This window comes from Leucoraja erinacea, chromosome 34 (assembly GCF_028641065.1).
Source record: "Leucoraja erinacea ecotype New England chromosome 34, Leri_hhj_1, whole genome shotgun sequence".
In the NCBI taxonomy this organism is placed as follows: domain Eukaryota; kingdom Metazoa; phylum Chordata; class Chondrichthyes; order Rajiformes; family Rajidae; genus Leucoraja; species Leucoraja erinaceus.
In genome coordinates this window covers 6,163,165-6,179,569 of record NC_073410.1, presented here as the reverse complement: position 1 = coordinate 6,179,569, position 16,405 = coordinate 6,163,165, and the positions used below count along the sequence as shown (strand labels likewise).

Here is a 16,405-nt window from a genome sequence, read left to right as displayed (position 1 = left end):
AGCATACACATTCCACTCCAGTACCAATTTATCTTCTGTCAAATGTTGTCGTATATTTTAACTTCCTCTGTCAGGTCTCTAACTTAGCTGAAAAGATGAGGCTTCACCCAGGAAAGGTGTCCTTCACACCAGAGTTACACTTTATATAGAAACAGGTACAATCTGGGCTTCTAGACGCATGCAGTTTCACCAAAGGTTTCATTAATCTCCATGTAATATTCAACAAATTACATTAACAGTGATAGTCATCGTTTATACATCATCAGCACCAAACAAAGATGGACGCAACATGCTGGAGTAACTCTCAGCGGAAACAAGCAGCATCTCTGGAGAGAAGGAATGGGTGACGTTTCGGGTTGAGTCCCTTGTTAGTATGAAGAAGCTTCGGTTCAAATCAGCATTTACAGTTCCTTCTTACACATTTTTATCAGCACCAACCCCTCCATCCCATTCCCAACCTCCACCCAAAACATAACACAATCTCCATCACTGGACTAAAAATATTACATTTGGTTTGATTTATGACTATTTTTACATTAAGTAAGTTTATTGACCAAGTATTCACATACAAGGAATTTGCCTTGGTGCTCTGCCCAATTTGTATCTGTACCGAGATACAGTGAAAAGCTGATAGTCAAATTATACCATACGAGTACAATCAAGCCATATAGAAGTCTAACAGAATATAGTGCTACAGCACGATAGCATCAGTTCCAGAGAAAGTGCATATTACATTAAAAAGTGCAAGGGCTGTAATGAGGTAGGTTGGGAGATCGGGAATGCAACCTTTAGTTTATGAGAGGACTGTTTGGTAATATTGGGCAATCTAACAGGTCTAAAGAACTGAATGGATGTGGGTGCAGAACATATATATATAACATTGCATAAGGTAGGAGTAAGGTATAGATAAAGGATTTGCTAATTAACAAAGAGTTGGGAAAAATGAGCCACTTTTGGATTGACAAAGGTTGTGCTGAAGCAAAGCAAGAATTTCATTGTCCTATCTGGGACACATGACAAAAAACTCTCTTGAATCTTGACAGTCAGTAACTACAATGGATACCACAGGCATCAAGGGCAGGGGCCTCAACATGTTTAATATGTGACTGGAATGCAGGGAGCTTGTGGAATGCAGCCAAATAACACAAATGTGAGACACAAAACGCTGGAGTAACTCAGGGAGCAGTTCCCTCCACCACAAAGGCGAGTTGGCAAATAGTGAAGTGGTGACAAAGAGCATGCAAAGGGATAAGGCCTCAACCTGAAACGTTGCCTATTTCCTTCGCTCCATAGATGCTGCCTCACCCGCTGAGTTTCTCCAGCATTTTTGTCTACCTGCAAGGGGATAGAGACAGTTTCAGCAAGTCTCAAGAATTTGACAGAAGTTCAGGAAGAGCCACTTTCTCACCCCACCAGGTTCTTGAACTTGTACAATCCAAATCCTACCTTGCAATTGGACACAATTGACACTGCTTGCAATACCACGGACTTGTATTCTAATTTTTTTTTTGTCTTTTTCTTAAACTGTTTAGGTTAGAGATGCAGTATAGAAACAGGCCCTTCGACCACTGAACCTATGCTAACCAGTGACCATCCCTTCATAAGAGCTCTATATTATCCCACTTTCGCATCCACTCCCTACACACTATGGACGATTTAGAGGTCAATTAACTTACAAACCAAATGCACGTCTTTGGGACGTGGGAGGAAACACACGTGGGAGGCCACAGGGAGAATATGCAAACTCCACACATACAGCACCTGAGATCAGGATTGAACCTGGGTCCCTGGTGCAGCGGGGCAGAAGCCCAAGCACCTGGACCACTGTGCAGCCCAAACATTCTATGGTCTTGTAGAGATTGTGTACTTTACAAGTAGTTTTTTGTGTGTCTACATGCGGGTGATGCTGCCACAAGTAAGGTCTCCATTGTACATGTGCTGCAGCGTGTTTGTGCAAACAACCACAAGCCTTACTTGGCAGCTTGACTTGACCTAGGCAAGCCAAAGGAAATGTGTCCTCCACATCACAAGGGCTTAGTGGCGCATTTTGAGATTGCAGCAAAGCTCTGCACAGTCAATGAATACCAACACAATCACATTAGCACGGTGAGCTGCCAAGCCAAGAGATCAGCACAGATAGTTGATGCAGAGCTAAAGCAGGGACTACTCTATTGTTCCAAAATGTGACAGATGGGCAGGAGCATTTAAATTGTATATTTGGCATCTGCACAGCAGGCAACTGTAAATGTGGTTCTATGGTAATTTATTGTCCTGCTTCATGACCCTTTTTAAATTTTAATTCCTATTAAATAAGAGATCGGCGACACAGGTAAATTGGAAAAACCAGCATGTTCTCCTCAGAGGTGTTTAAAGTCGTGTATGTTTAAATGGAGTAGAGGCTGGTTTCAATGGTGATTCGATGAGCAGAGGAACAGATTTAAGATGAGGGGGGAAAGGACCAGGGGAAAGTCTTTCATACAAGGTGCATTCAGGATTTAGATCGTATCGGCAGCAGGAGAATTAGTTGCACCTTTCGGAAAGGAACCAAATTAAAAAAGAACGGAACAGGCGTGAGAGACAACTTAGGAGATGCAATGTTGGAAAATTTGTAACACGGCAACCAATGCTTACAGTCCATAGTTAAATAATGGAGAACATCTACACTTCATTGACATTTATCTCAAATGCCTAGCTCATTAAAATACAAAGTGTAGAGGAACTCAGCAGGTCAGGCACCATAGTCATGGTGTGGAAACATGACCTTTGGCCCAACATGCCCACACCAGCCAACATGTCCCAGCTACACCAGTCCCACCTGCCTGCATTTGGTCCATATCCCTCCAATCGTTTCCTATCCATGTACCTGTCTGTTTCTAAAACGTTGGGATAGTCCCAGCCTCAACTACCTCCTCTGGCAGCTTGTTCCATGCACCCAGCATCCTTTGTGTGAAAAAGTTACCCCTCAGATTCCTTCTGAAGAAAGGTTTCGGCCCAAAACGTTGCCTATTTCCTTCGCTCCATAGACGCTGAGTTTCTCCAGCACTTTTGTCTACCTTTTAAATCTTTTCCCTTTCACCTTGAACCTATATCCTCTGGTCCTTGATTCCCCTACTCTGGGCAAAGGATTCTGTGCATCTACCTGATATATTCCTCTCATGATTTTAAACACCTCTGTAAGATCATCCCTCATCCTCCTGCGCTACAAATGACAATATCTTTCGCATAATATGGTGCCCGGAACTGAACACTCTACACTGAACACAATACTCTAAATATCTGGGGAGCAAATGGTCAGGTGATGTTTTGGGCCGGGACACTTGTTTGGACAATTCCTCCCCAGATGCTGCTTGGCCTGCTGAGTTCCTCCAGCACTTTGTGTTTTGCTCCACATTCCAGCATCTGCAGTTTATTGAGTGCATGTAACTCACACCCAAATGACAGTCGAAAATCAGAAGAGTCAAAGGTAGATTGTGTGTGTATATATATCTGCTGATAATTTACCCACAGAGTTTCCTGTTTACAAGATGGATTTTCACAAAAGCAGAGCTGGGAGGAAGGCTTGATGAAGCAGCAACTCTTCCAGTTTCCAGACCTGGACTTCAACAGGTATCAGAATTTGAGCAGTGACTTGCTGAGCTCAGTGCTCTGTGCTGAACATGACACCAAGACAAACTTTTTATCTACCTGCAACTAATTAATATCCCTCCACATCCATATGCCTATGCAAAAGTCTCTTAAAAGGCTCTATCGTATCTGCCTCCACCACCATCCCCAACATTCACCACCCTCACCAAGTACAAAACTTTGCCCCTCTCACCTTAAAGCTACGTCCTCTAGTATTTGATTTTTCCACCCTGGGAAAAGAGTCTATGCTTCTCATCATTTTATATACCTCTCTGTTCTCCCTGGCATTCCAGAGAAAACAATCCAAGTCTGTCCAACCTTCACCTAACCCCCCCCCCCCCCCAATCCATGCACCATTCTGGTAAACCTCCTCTGTAACCCTTCTAAAACCTCCATGTCCTAAAATTGCCTTAAAATAAAGAGACAGTAACAGAAAGGTGTTTAATTCAGACTTTAATTTTTAGCTTTGACATTTGTATTTATTGCAGAACTGCCTGAAAAGGACTCCCTTCTAACTAACAAGTAAATAATATTGAAACCACACTGGCCATTCTGCATAGAAAATACATGTCTACATATTCAATAAAATAGCAGACATATGGACTGCCATATAAATGTGTTAAACGTTTGCCAGCTGCCCCTGTTGATAATTTATAGACTTCTATATTGGTAGCAGCAACAAGAATTGCCTGAACACAAATCCATAAGCATTGAATTAAAACTGGGATGAGAAACTCTAGCCTCTGGCTCCTAGGTAATGTGAGGGGAACTGTTGATGAACACAAATCCATAAGCATTGAATTAAAACTGGAATGAGAAACGCTAGCCTCTGGCTCCTAGGTAATGTGAGGGGAGATGTTGATGAAACACTCGTCAGCAGATGTTAGTCCTGCAATTAAATAAAAGGAAAGTGCATTTTCAAATCATTTCTGAAGATTTAAAACATTATACTTTATTTTATATCAATGCCTTAAAGGTGCAGCCTTTAAAAAAAAAGCTTTCGCCTATGTTGCTCTTTGGGGGGAAAAAGGATGCAGGATATGGTTCTGTAGAAGCTACAATAATCATCGCAATATTCCTGATTATTCTTGTATTGTCATATTTGAGACAACTATTCTAATCGGTAACATGAATAACATATTGAAAAAAGGTGCATCAATAGAGATTCACTCAGCACTGATTAGCATGGAGCAATAAATACACACTATTTAAAAAAATCAAAAACAAGCAAAAATTATTTGTTACCGGAAGCAAAGATTCTACCCAGTGACTGCCTTCTGATTTCAAGACAGAAGAAAATGCAGATGCTGGTTTACAAAATAGACAAAAGTATTACTCCAGCACTTTTTGTCTCTTTCTGAGTTCAAGTCCTACTTCATGTACTGAGTCTATAATTTTAGACCAGGCATTCGCTGCAAGCACTTTTATCTAAATACATTTTATCTACATGATTTCATTTTGGGAAATGGGAAAGAGTACTTTATTTTATTCGCCGATCTGAACTTTCAAGCATTTACCCCAATTCCATTGTTTTACTGAAGATAGACACAAAATGCCGGAGTAACTCAGTGGGACAGGCAGCATCTCTGGAGAGAAGGGATGGGTGACCCTCCAGACTAGTGAAACAACATTTGTGCAATGACATTGATAATCTGCCCAGTTTAATCCTGTTCTTTTGGGGCCAGGTTTCTGGTAATTCTCTCACACAATCCCTTCTGGACCTTCCATCACCCATTTGGATTTATTAACCCAAACCCTCACTGGCTGGATGGATGGATGGCATTTTCATTTGCATTGATACGCATTTACCCAGCGTGCAAAATGTGGACTTGGATGGGAACTATGTGCTTGGTTGAAGAGTCCATGACAACAAATAGCTGGGGGTACGTACGGGAGGAAAAACTGAATTTATGATCTAAACACTAATGGAGGTGGTTAATTCTAAATTAACAGATTTTGAACTGTGTGAGGATCTAAAAAAAACATTTTGTTTAACTTTTTGGTTCCCCTTGTAAGATGACCTCCAGATCTGTGTGGTGGGGGTCAGAGCGAGGTTATTGTTCTAGTTCCAGCAGACACACCCCATAAAGGGAAAGACCAGTGCCGTCATTTTGGGAAGTCTGACAGTAACTGTTCTGTGAGTGTGGAATACAGCTGAGTCCAGGAGTGAATCTAATCCTGCACGTGTGAGCATCAGAGACCCAATGAGAACTGTATACTGTGGTGACATTTGCTACTTTGATGGGCTGTGAGCATCATAGTAATCGAGCTCATTTACAGTAACTGCCAACACTGATCCACAAGCACGTTGGTTGCAGATTGCAAGAGACAAATACACATCTTCAGTCTGTCAATATCTTAAGAGTAAATTGCTGCTTCACACCCACTGGGATACATGTGCAACCTGTCGTACAACACTCCCACATTTTAAAAGAAAAAGGCAAGGCAAAATTGGAAAACAAGACCCCTGTGGTTCAAAGTGCCACGAGTTAAGGCATCAGCACATCCCAGGTCAGTCCTTCCGATAGTCTTGAGATTAGACTCTAAAGATGCTCAGGGTTGATGTGCAACCGAGGCATTTCTATTTTCTCTTTACTTGGATAGATAGGGCAAGTCCCAGGCCGTCTCCTGCGTGCATTTCCACATGGCACGCATTAGTCGAGTGAAGCCGGTGTCCTTGGGTTTCTCCAGACCACGCATTAGCCGCTGCTTCATGATGGAGATGAACTCCTTGTTACTCAGCTCACCATTGCCTGAAAGACAATTTTCAACTCTCTATTAATAACCTGCACCGGTAGCCTCATGTCCTTGCACCCACTGAACACGTTCAACAAGGAAATCAAATCGCCACTTATTAGCTGTGAAAATGTTCAGAAACATCATGAGCAGGGCCAGGGGGTTATTTTTTTTTGTACTTTCACAGGTTGACAGGATGAAGTTGAGTTAGTGGAGATTTTCTGAGTGCAGAGATGCAATCTATACTAATCCCAATTACCATGCACACGGCTTCTCCCAAGTGTCAGTTTGCCTCATTGGCGATGTTGTAATCTGTATCAACAATTAGTGCAATGCTGTGAGAATCCTAGACTAGCAGACTGGCACTGGGAGTTAAAGTACTGAGGGAAAACTATATTCTCTGTCTGGGTGCCTTGTATTAGTGCTGAATGTTACTTTAAACCAGCACTGCTAACAGGGCTTGATTAACCAAGCCAGGTGCAACAACACAAGCGGCACGGTGGTGCAGCAGTAAAGTCGTCGTCTTGCAGTGCCAGAGACCCAGGTTCGATCCCAACTAAGGGTGCTGTCTGTACGGAGTTTGTACGTTCTCCTTGTGACCTGCGTAGGTTTTCTCCGGGAGCTCCGGTTTCCTCCCACACTCCAAGGACGTGCAGGTTTGTAGGTTAATTGGCTTGGTATGATTGTAAATTGTCCCTAGTGTGTTTAGGGTAGGATAGCGTTAGTGTGTGGGGATCGTTGGTCAGAGCTGACTCAGTGGGCTAAAGGGCCTGTTTACTGCACTGTATCTCTAAACTAAACTACTGAACGTTACCTGAAACCAACACTGCTAACAGGGCTTAATTAACTAAGTCGGAGCAACAACGCTCCAGGGAGACGAGTCTACTTGTACTGTGCAACGTTTTCATATCATCATAGTTGCAGTTAACGAGGAGTGGGACTTGCCGTTTGCTCTTCCCCAAGGCTTTGCAAACTTGACTGCCAGAGAATATTTGGGCTCAGGGGATACGTGGCCTTTGGTTCTCCCAGCTCCTGTGGCCCCCACCATGGTATTTGTTTGCTCTTTCTGCTTCAGTGGCATTTTCAGCTAACTTCTTTCACAACATTACACTAAATATTTTTATAACTTCCCTGTTTACGCTTCAATTCCTAATTCATAGCCCATGTCGTCTGGCATTTAAACCCTTGCAGTGAATAGAGTTGCTATATCTCTCTTCCACAGCCACCGAGTCATGTTCTGAATAGACTGCACATTTATTTCATTTCAAATGTAGATCAGGCAACAATAACTAGGTGGTGTGTCAGAAATGAATTGCAGATACTGGTTCACACCAAAAATAGACACAAAATAACGGAGTAACTTAGCAGAACAGGCAGCATCTCTGGAGAGAAGGAATGGGTGACATTTCAGGTGAAGACCCTTCGTCAGAATGATAGGTCTCGATCCGAAACGTCTCAAAGCGTAAACATCACCCATTCCTTCTCTCCAGAATAACCGAGTGGTGTTGCACCTGTTTGGTTACTCGAGCCCTATTCACAGTACTGTGTTTAAGGTAAGCTATTCAGTAAACGTATGCAGCAGACAGTTAAATTACCCTCCAATAACAGCTGCCCGTTTTACTACCCAAACATTCTTACTGACATGAGCTCAGGGGATTCACGTTGAAGCTGCAGCTGAAACAGCTAAATGATGACTTGATTCCTGCAGAGGATTCCCCCTTAATCATTCCTTTCAGATACCAGCAGCTCTGCACAGAATAAACACTGTTATACAATCTTCCCTGACTTCCTCATATTTCAGAGTGGAATGCAAGAGAGCAGCATGTTTTGCCAATGTGCTCTCGACAGCATCCGATACATTTAAATCAAGATTTAGCGGTCAATTCTTATTATATGGCAAATCTTAATGGCATTTTAACTACTCTTTCCTGTTCTTGTTAAGAAGAAAAGTAAACATTCAGTGTAAAAGTGAGCCAAACATATCATGCTGGAATGCTACAATCCGATGATACAATGATATGAAGCAACTGGGGCCAAGATAAAATGGCATGGCTCTACTGTTGGTACATACGGCAATAAAACACTCTCGACTCTTGGTGAGGAGCGGGGTGAAAATCATGAATAATATCTAAAAAGGGCAGATCTTGTCCAAGCTCCATGATATGAATGTGGATTGGTAACTATTTAAAAAGAAAGGAGCAAAGAATTGCTCTAAGATCAAGAGTCAAAGGATTTAGGCTGGAACAGCTGTGTGCATATGATGCAGAGGGAAGCAACATGGCAAAGAGAAGCCCAAGGTCACACAGAGGGAGGCAGACACAATACGCTGGAGTAACTCAGCAGGACAGGCAGCCTCTCCGGAGAGAAGGAATGGGTGACATTTCGGGTTGAGACCCTTCTTCAGACTGGTTAGGGATAAGGGAAACGAGAGATACAAACGGTGATGTGGAGAGATAAAGATAAGCAAAAAAATATCAGTGATAAAGGAAACAGGCCATTGTAAGCTGTTTTGGAGGGTGAAAATGAGAAGCTGGTGCAACTTGGGTGGGGTTGGGATAGGGAAAGAGAGAGAGAGTGGAATGCCAACTGAAGTGAGAGAAGGGAGGCAGCAGGATTTAATCTTGGGCTGATTCAATTTCAATCTAGAGACAACACATGGTACTGAATATTAGTGGACGTTTAGCTTTGGATCGAGTAATCGGCCAATATCCCAGGACTTCGGGAAGACACAAGGAACTGCAGATGCTGGATTCTTGAGCAAAATAGAGTAACTCAGCGAGTCTGGCAGCATCTCTGGAGGGAATGGATAGGTGATGTTACGGGATGGGAACCTTCTTCAGTGCGAAGAAGGATTCCAACCCAAAATGTCACCTGTCCAGAGATGCTGCCTGACCAGCTGAGTTATTCCAGCACCTTGTGTTTTATTCCTGAACCTTACCGCAAGGGGTAGTAGACCTCACTGAGTTTGCACAAGTGAGAGGTGATCATTTGTTTTGCTGGGAACTAATTGGAGAAATGTGAACAGAGTGGACCCAGGCGTTAAGAGTTACACAGTAGCAAGAAACAGATCTGATCCCCATTATAGAAATGTCACAAACAAATTGATGAGCTGGCCTCTTCACAAGAAAAGTAAAGATACAAAACATGACAGATAAAGGGACTGTGAAACAATGCATTTAGATACAACTGTGGAGCAGGGTGAGTGGGTACCAGTGGATGTTGTGAAAATCAACTTTAGAATAGAAACATAGAAATTAGGTGCAGGAGTAGGCCATTCGGCCCTTCGAGCCTGCACCGCCATTTAATATGATCATGGCTGATCATCCAACTCAGTATCCCGTACCTGCCTTCTCTCCATACCCTCTGATCCCCCCGGCCACAAGGGCCACATCTAACTCCCTCTTAAATATAGCCAATGAACTGGCCTCAACCACCCTCTGTGGCAGAGAGTTCCAGAGATTCACCACTCTCTGTGTGAAAAAAGTTCTCCTCATCTCGGTTTTAAAGGATTTCCCCCTTATCCTTAAGCTGTGACCCCTTGTCCTGGATGTGACCCCTTGTCCTGGAAGGGTGATTGAGGGCTCGATCAGTCAGGAAGCCTGGCTGAAGGCTGTAGACTCAAATCAGACATCTCCCAGGTTAAAAAGGCCAGAGTTATAATGCACCACACCACCCAGACTCTAGATTTTAGAAACTAATTATTAATCACTAAAAAAAAAATCATACCACCTCAGCAACTTGGATTCTGCACAACCTCAGTCTAAATTATGCATGTGGAGAATGTGCTAAAATCTTTATATAATCTTTGCATAATTCATTGTTTAAAATAGTGTATAAAAAGGTACTTTTTAGAATCATGCACAAAGCATAACATTTATTGTGCAAGGATTGGATTTTTGCTAATCCTATCCTTCCAGCTGATAGTTAAGCTTCTTAAGTCACAAAGGCACTGTCTGGCAACTTCACAGATAAGCAAGGTGATGCAATTTATAACAATGGACTTCTTAAGCATAGAAGATAGAAAATTCAAAACTGACAGCATCTGTGGAAAGAGAAATAGAGTAGATGTTCCACTTCTGATGAAAGGTCATTTCCCTGAAAAATAAACTCTTCTCCTAGCTACCTGCACTGCAAAGTGTTTCCAGGATTTTCTATTTTTATTTCACAGTATTAATAACTACAGCAATAAAGCCGCACAGAGAGCAGGTATTGAGGGGGGTGGATCTGGGACGCCAGCACTAACTGTCGAGCGTTCCTGAGATGTCGTGGGCCTAACTCAATGAAACACCAGTGAAGGGAGGTGCCCACTTGATAACCCCAATGATATACTTGCATCTACACAACCAGCTTTTTAAAAATGTGCTTGTTAACATGTAGGTAGCTGATTATTGCATTTGAGTTCGTTATAGTCCTTGGCATAGGTTTGTAGAATCAGCTTAGATAGTATTTTGGTCTTGGTTTTCTTGGTTAAGCACATACCCTGGTGTTACAGTACATTGTGTTTTAATTGTAATTTAAGATCACAGGCACAATTTTGTACATGTCTGATGTGACAGCAAACTAACTGGCTGCTGCTGCTGGATGTAGGAATCATATGGTATAAAGTTCAACGTGATCTGAGGCCCGGGAGATTTAGTTACCAACAATAAACTGGAGGAGAAAGCAAGAGATGAAATATAATGATAATTATGCATGATGTCTTCAGGTTACAAATGACCTGACTTATGGAAATTAAACTTTATATTTTGAAAGCAATTTTCAAGCTAATGATAATAACAACATGTTTCATTGTATTTATTAATGATGGAACACAGTGTATATATATATATTACATGACATTAATTATGGAGTAGCTTAGTGTTTATTCAATGAAATGAAAGAATTAGAGCAGGTGTATGTAGAGCAATATGATATGGGTTATTATAGAAAACAGGTATTTTTTAAATACAGAGAAATTGGCTCATGGAATGGAACGTTTGTGGAATACAAGGACTGCCTGTACTTAAGGGCATTGAGACAGAGTTGTGCACGATCAAGGGTCAGTTCCAGTAAAACTATCACACTAAAGGAACCAAGTATAATGGGGTTAGGTACACATCATGTGTCAGAATCCTATATAGCAGGAGCCTGCAGTCTTTCAAAGATTGTCAATTTAAAATGATTACACTTCGCTCACTAAGCTGGTGTCAGAGTTTCATCTAAACTCTGGTAATAGGGTCAAGGTTTAAACAGTTGGACAAAAAGCCGTGAAACTCTTAGGAATTATTGGAGATTATGGTCATGTTTACAGCTGGGCTCAGAACACCTGGCATTTACTGATACACTAGGAATTAGATTCCAATTCTAATCCAATTAGAAAAAGTGAATAGGAAGGAACTGTAGATGCTGGTTTACACTGAAGGCAGACACAAAGTGCTGGAGTAACTCAGCGGGACAGGCAGCATCTCTGGAGAAAAGGAATAGGTGACGTTTCGGGTCGAGACCCTTCTTCAGACTCTGAATGTGAAAAAGTGAATATGATTTAGGAAGGCTATATGGGGAAACATAAACGCACAGAATCTCCAGGTCATTTTGGCTGTAACGTTCCTGCCCATTAGGTCTGTGTTTACATTAAGTGAATCTTCTAATGGATCTTGGAGAAGACTGAACTAGCGGGCAGCGGCACGAACGAATGAATGACCAATGGTGGCGCCCCCGGTTTTGCCACGGACATTGACATCACACGCTGCCGCACTGGTGAGTAAGGCAAAGCAACGCCTTTATCACCTGAGGAAATTCAGAGTCTCTCTGAGGATCCTCCAGTGCTTCTACTCAGCAGCTGTAGAAAGCACCATGGGAACTGCACTCGCCCCTCTGCAGGAACTATACATCAGATGGTACAGATCCAGAGCCAGCAACATATGGGGGACCCCTTCCACCCCAGCAACTGACCGTTCCAGCTGCTACGGTCAGGCTAACGGAGTCTGACGAAGGGTCTCGACCAGAAACATTGCCTATTTCCTTCGCTCCATAGATGCTGCCTTACCTGCTGAGTTTCTCCAGCATTTCTGTCTACCTAGGAAAGAGTTCAAGGTGTCTTTTTAAGGAGGCTTTTAAAGTTTGGAAGGGAGCAGGGACTGGGTTGTTAAGAGATGAGACGGAGAACCACATAAATTTGGGTTGCAGTGCTTAATGGTCTATCTCTAAAGTAATGTCAGAAGACAGGCAACTGAAAGCTGAGAGCTGGGGCAGATTGTATATATATATATATATATATTTCGGATTCACTCACCATCAGAATCAAACAAAGCAAAGACGACGTCACAAACGTGGTCAGAAAGCTCCACTCGGGCCACTGTCCTGGCAACCTGCTTCATGGTTGCTGTTGAGAAAAATGATAAGATTTCTGCCACAGTACTTCATATTCCAGAAGTCTGCCATTAGAGCTGCCAATAGGTGCTCTCAAAGAACAAGCAATTGATTCCCCAAATAAAATCTGTTCAGGATTTGCGCAAAATAGCAAAGAATACAGAAACGGGAAGGTTCCTGGCACTTTTCCCATTTCCCTTCACCTCTCCATTCTCCAACTCTTTCTTGAATATTTACCGATTTGGTTTCAACTGCATTCTGTGGTAGAGAATTGCACAGGTTTACCACTCATTACTGCAAAGAACAGTGCAGTACAGGAACAGTCTCTACGGCCAGCAATGTCTGTGTCAACCATGATGCCAAATTAAACTATTCTAGTTTTCTTGCACATGGTCTGTGTCCTTCCCTGTTCATGTACCTGTCTAAATGCCTCTTAAATGTTATGATCATAACTATTCTCACTGCTTCCCAGACAGGGCATTCCAGGCACCTACCTCACTCTGGTTAAAAACTTGCCTCATATTCTCGTAATCCTGGGTAAAAGGCTGACTGTCAACCCTATCTATGCCTTTCCTAATCGTATACATTTCTGTCAGGTTGCCCCTCAGCCTGTGACCGTCTAAAGAAAATACTCCAAGTCTGCCCATCCTCTCTTTATAGCTAACACTCTCTAATCGATGCAATGTCTGGCAAACCTCTTGCATCCTCTGCAAAGCCTCTGTATCCTTCACATAATATGGTGAAATGGAGTGTGTCCAGAAGGAAAAGAAAAGAGCAAAGATTGCTATATTACTAACTAGATACTGACTCCAGCAAAGCAGTATTAAACCTCTAACAGCTTGTGCCGTAGTTGCATCGACCATATTCAGTTAGCATGTTATACCTTTATCAATGGAGGCTCCTGCCATGTGATAGAAACTTAGTGCTGTATCCACGTCATTAATGTTCTTCAGGAAAGTGAAGAAATGCTCAACTTCTTCAAATGTAATGCCCTGCAGAGAGAGAACAAAAATGAATTGGAAAGAGATTGCCATTGTCTATCATGGGTTAAAAAAAACATTTGATCCATCACACCCTCAATATTCCTAGTATGATAATTTTATCAAGAGTATTCCATCTTTCTCGTCTGGTTTAAAGATAATTATTTAATTTCCAACTCCAAAACAAAATCTGCTGTCACCTGTAAATACCGATGCTATTCAATGGAATTCAATTTCAATTCGGCTCCCATGAAAATAATTCAATTAACCAAATAAAAGACTCAAAGTGCTGGAGTAACTCAGTGGGACACACTGTTTTCCCTGTGACAAGGGTGGTCGAGGGGTGGCCTTATAGAGGTTTATGAAATAATGAGGGGCAAAGATAAGCTGGATGTTCACAGTCTTTATCCCCAGGGTAGGGCAATGTAACATTTGTGGCATAGGTTTAGGATTAGTAGAGGAAGACTTAAAGAAAGGTTGAGGAGCAAATGTCTCCATATAGAGATTGGTGGATATGTGCAACCTAAATGTGCTAGAGACAATGGTGGAGGGGGTAGAAATACAATCTATAAACGACATTTGGATAGGTTCATCAAGATTTACGACATATGGACCAAGCACAGGCGCACAAAACTAGTGCAGGTCGGTAACTTGGTTGATATGGATGAGTTGAACTGAGGGGCCCGTTACTGCTGTATGACTGTATAGAGCATTATTGGAATGCAGTTCAAAACTCTTATAAATTCAGATCTACACGATTCCCCCATCAAACAAATAAATTCAATTGACCCAAGTCTTAAAATGACAGAATTCCATCACTGTAAAATAATATTTTGATTTATATAATGTAATATTATTACCCTTCTCCCAACATATTACTTGATATTTACACAGGAGATTTACCGCGATGAAATGAGAGAAATTGGCCGGAAATGTAATACTGGTATTTAAAATGATTTATTGCTTTCTGTCCAAATTTTTCATTTTACCTTCCTGCCTCTGGTTTAATATAGATAATTGTTTTAAACAGGATGCTGTGAAGCTCTAATGAGGCAATGGAGAGGCGAGTTCTGTGGATGAAGAAACATCCACAGCAATTATGTAAAATGGAACCACTATCAAAACTTTCCAAATTGACAAAATTACATTCTGGCAATGAAGCGTCCGTACTGAAGGCAATAATGCCCTTTTACTATCGAATAATTCTCCATTACACTACCAGAATAGGCAATCACTCTTCCCCAACTTATTTTTTTTTAGATCAATGATATCAGGAGCATAATCTGTAGCCCAAATTTATCGTCTTTCTTACTCCATCTTTATTGTGAAATGGAGAAACCACACAGAACCAAGTTTCAATACACAGCCAAAAACTGCAGTCAAAATGGCACGTCACATCGTTGTCACAAAACTAGGTCAATAGGTTGTTTTATGTAATGACTCATTCATCACCTTTGCATTAAAATGCTTTACCAAATGAGTGGAAGTCACAGGCAGAGACAAATAAATCATTTTAGAAGCACCGGATAGCAAGAAAAAGCAACGACGATGTACAGCAGTTACTGCTGTCCCTCTGCTCCAATAACCTGGGTTTGGGTCCTGATCTCAGATACTGTCTGCATGGAGTTTGCACATTCTCCTTGTGATCACATGGGTTTCCCTGGAGTTCTCCAGTTTCCTCCTTGGTGCGTGGCAGGAAAATCCAGGTGGAGTTGAGGGCATGGGCGAGGATGGAGATTACAGAGAAATTATTGTGAATGGGGGTGATGGTGTAGCTCTGTGAGATAGCATTGACTCGATGGGCCAAATAGCCTTTTACTTCATAGTAAAATAGTCGTTCAAATGTAGAAAAATATAATAGGAAAATAAAAAGGTTTCAGTTAATCTACCAAGAGTTTAAGATTGAAGGTAGACACAAAATGCTGGAGTAACTCAGTGGGACAGGCAGCACCTCTGGAGAGAAGGAATGGGTGACATTTTGGGTCAAGACCCTTCTTCAGTTTAAGATTAATTAATTAAGAGTTTAAGATTGTATGATTGAGAAAAGGGAGCTTTCTGTAAGGTAGAATTCCACAAATTCATATCAATGAATCAATAACCTTCTTTCTTCAATGAAAATAGGCGAGTTCAAACAAAAGTAGGTAACAGCGATAGAGTGCTTCTCAGCTATTTAAGTACAGCATAAATTGGATAATGAAATGCCTTGTGTAATCACTGTCTTTCTTGCTACTTGAGACTGTTATTATTCCATATGCTGTACCGTTAATTCTCTTGACAGATCAAAATACACATACATAAACTCAATTTTAGCCCATAAAATTGAAATGGTATAAGCTGACAAAATTTACAAAGGCCTGCATTTCATCAAGTGTAGGGAACAATGCTGGCATATAATAGATACTAAATCATGCTGTATCATTAGGTCCACTACAGCTTTATTGTTGTTCAAAGATGGTTAAGAGTACAACTGCTATTTGTCAGAGTCTGACGGAGACTACCTACTTTTATGGGTAGAATCGAGATTCAAGATTCAAGAGAGTTTATTGTTAAATTCTTACTTTGCTTCAGCACAACTGAATATAGTAGGCATGAATACAGAACAGTGTATATAAATATATACACACACACATGAATAAATAAACAGATAAGGTGCAAATAAATTGATAATGGGCTATTAATGTTCAGAGTTTTGTTTCATTTGAGTTTAATAGCCTGAT

General features: G+C 41.5%; 1 protein-coding gene across 3 annotated transcripts in view; it reads right to left on the bottom strand.

The window, feature by feature from the left end:
- Positions 1 to 4,060: 4,060 nt before the first annotated feature.
- micu1 (mitochondrial calcium uptake 1) overlaps positions 4,061 to 16,405 on the bottom strand; it is a 78,172-nt gene continuing 65,827 nt past the window's right edge. For 2 of the 3 annotated variants that reach the window (XM_055661734.1, XM_055661733.1), the window contains exons 11-14: positions 13,592 to 13,700; positions 12,632 to 12,721; positions 6,221 to 6,377; positions 4,061 to 4,513 (exon numbers count right to left, since the gene is read on the bottom strand). In XM_055661734.1, coding sequence (XP_055517709.1) covers positions 4,498 to 4,513; positions 6,221 to 6,377; positions 12,632 to 12,721; positions 13,592 to 13,700 — 372 coding nt within the window. In that variant the 3' untranslated portion in view covers positions 4,061 to 4,497. The remainder of the gene's footprint in view (positions 4,514 to 6,220; positions 6,378 to 12,631; positions 12,722 to 13,591; positions 13,701 to 16,405) is intronic. The other variant, XR_008726162.1, reaches the window with a different exon arrangement.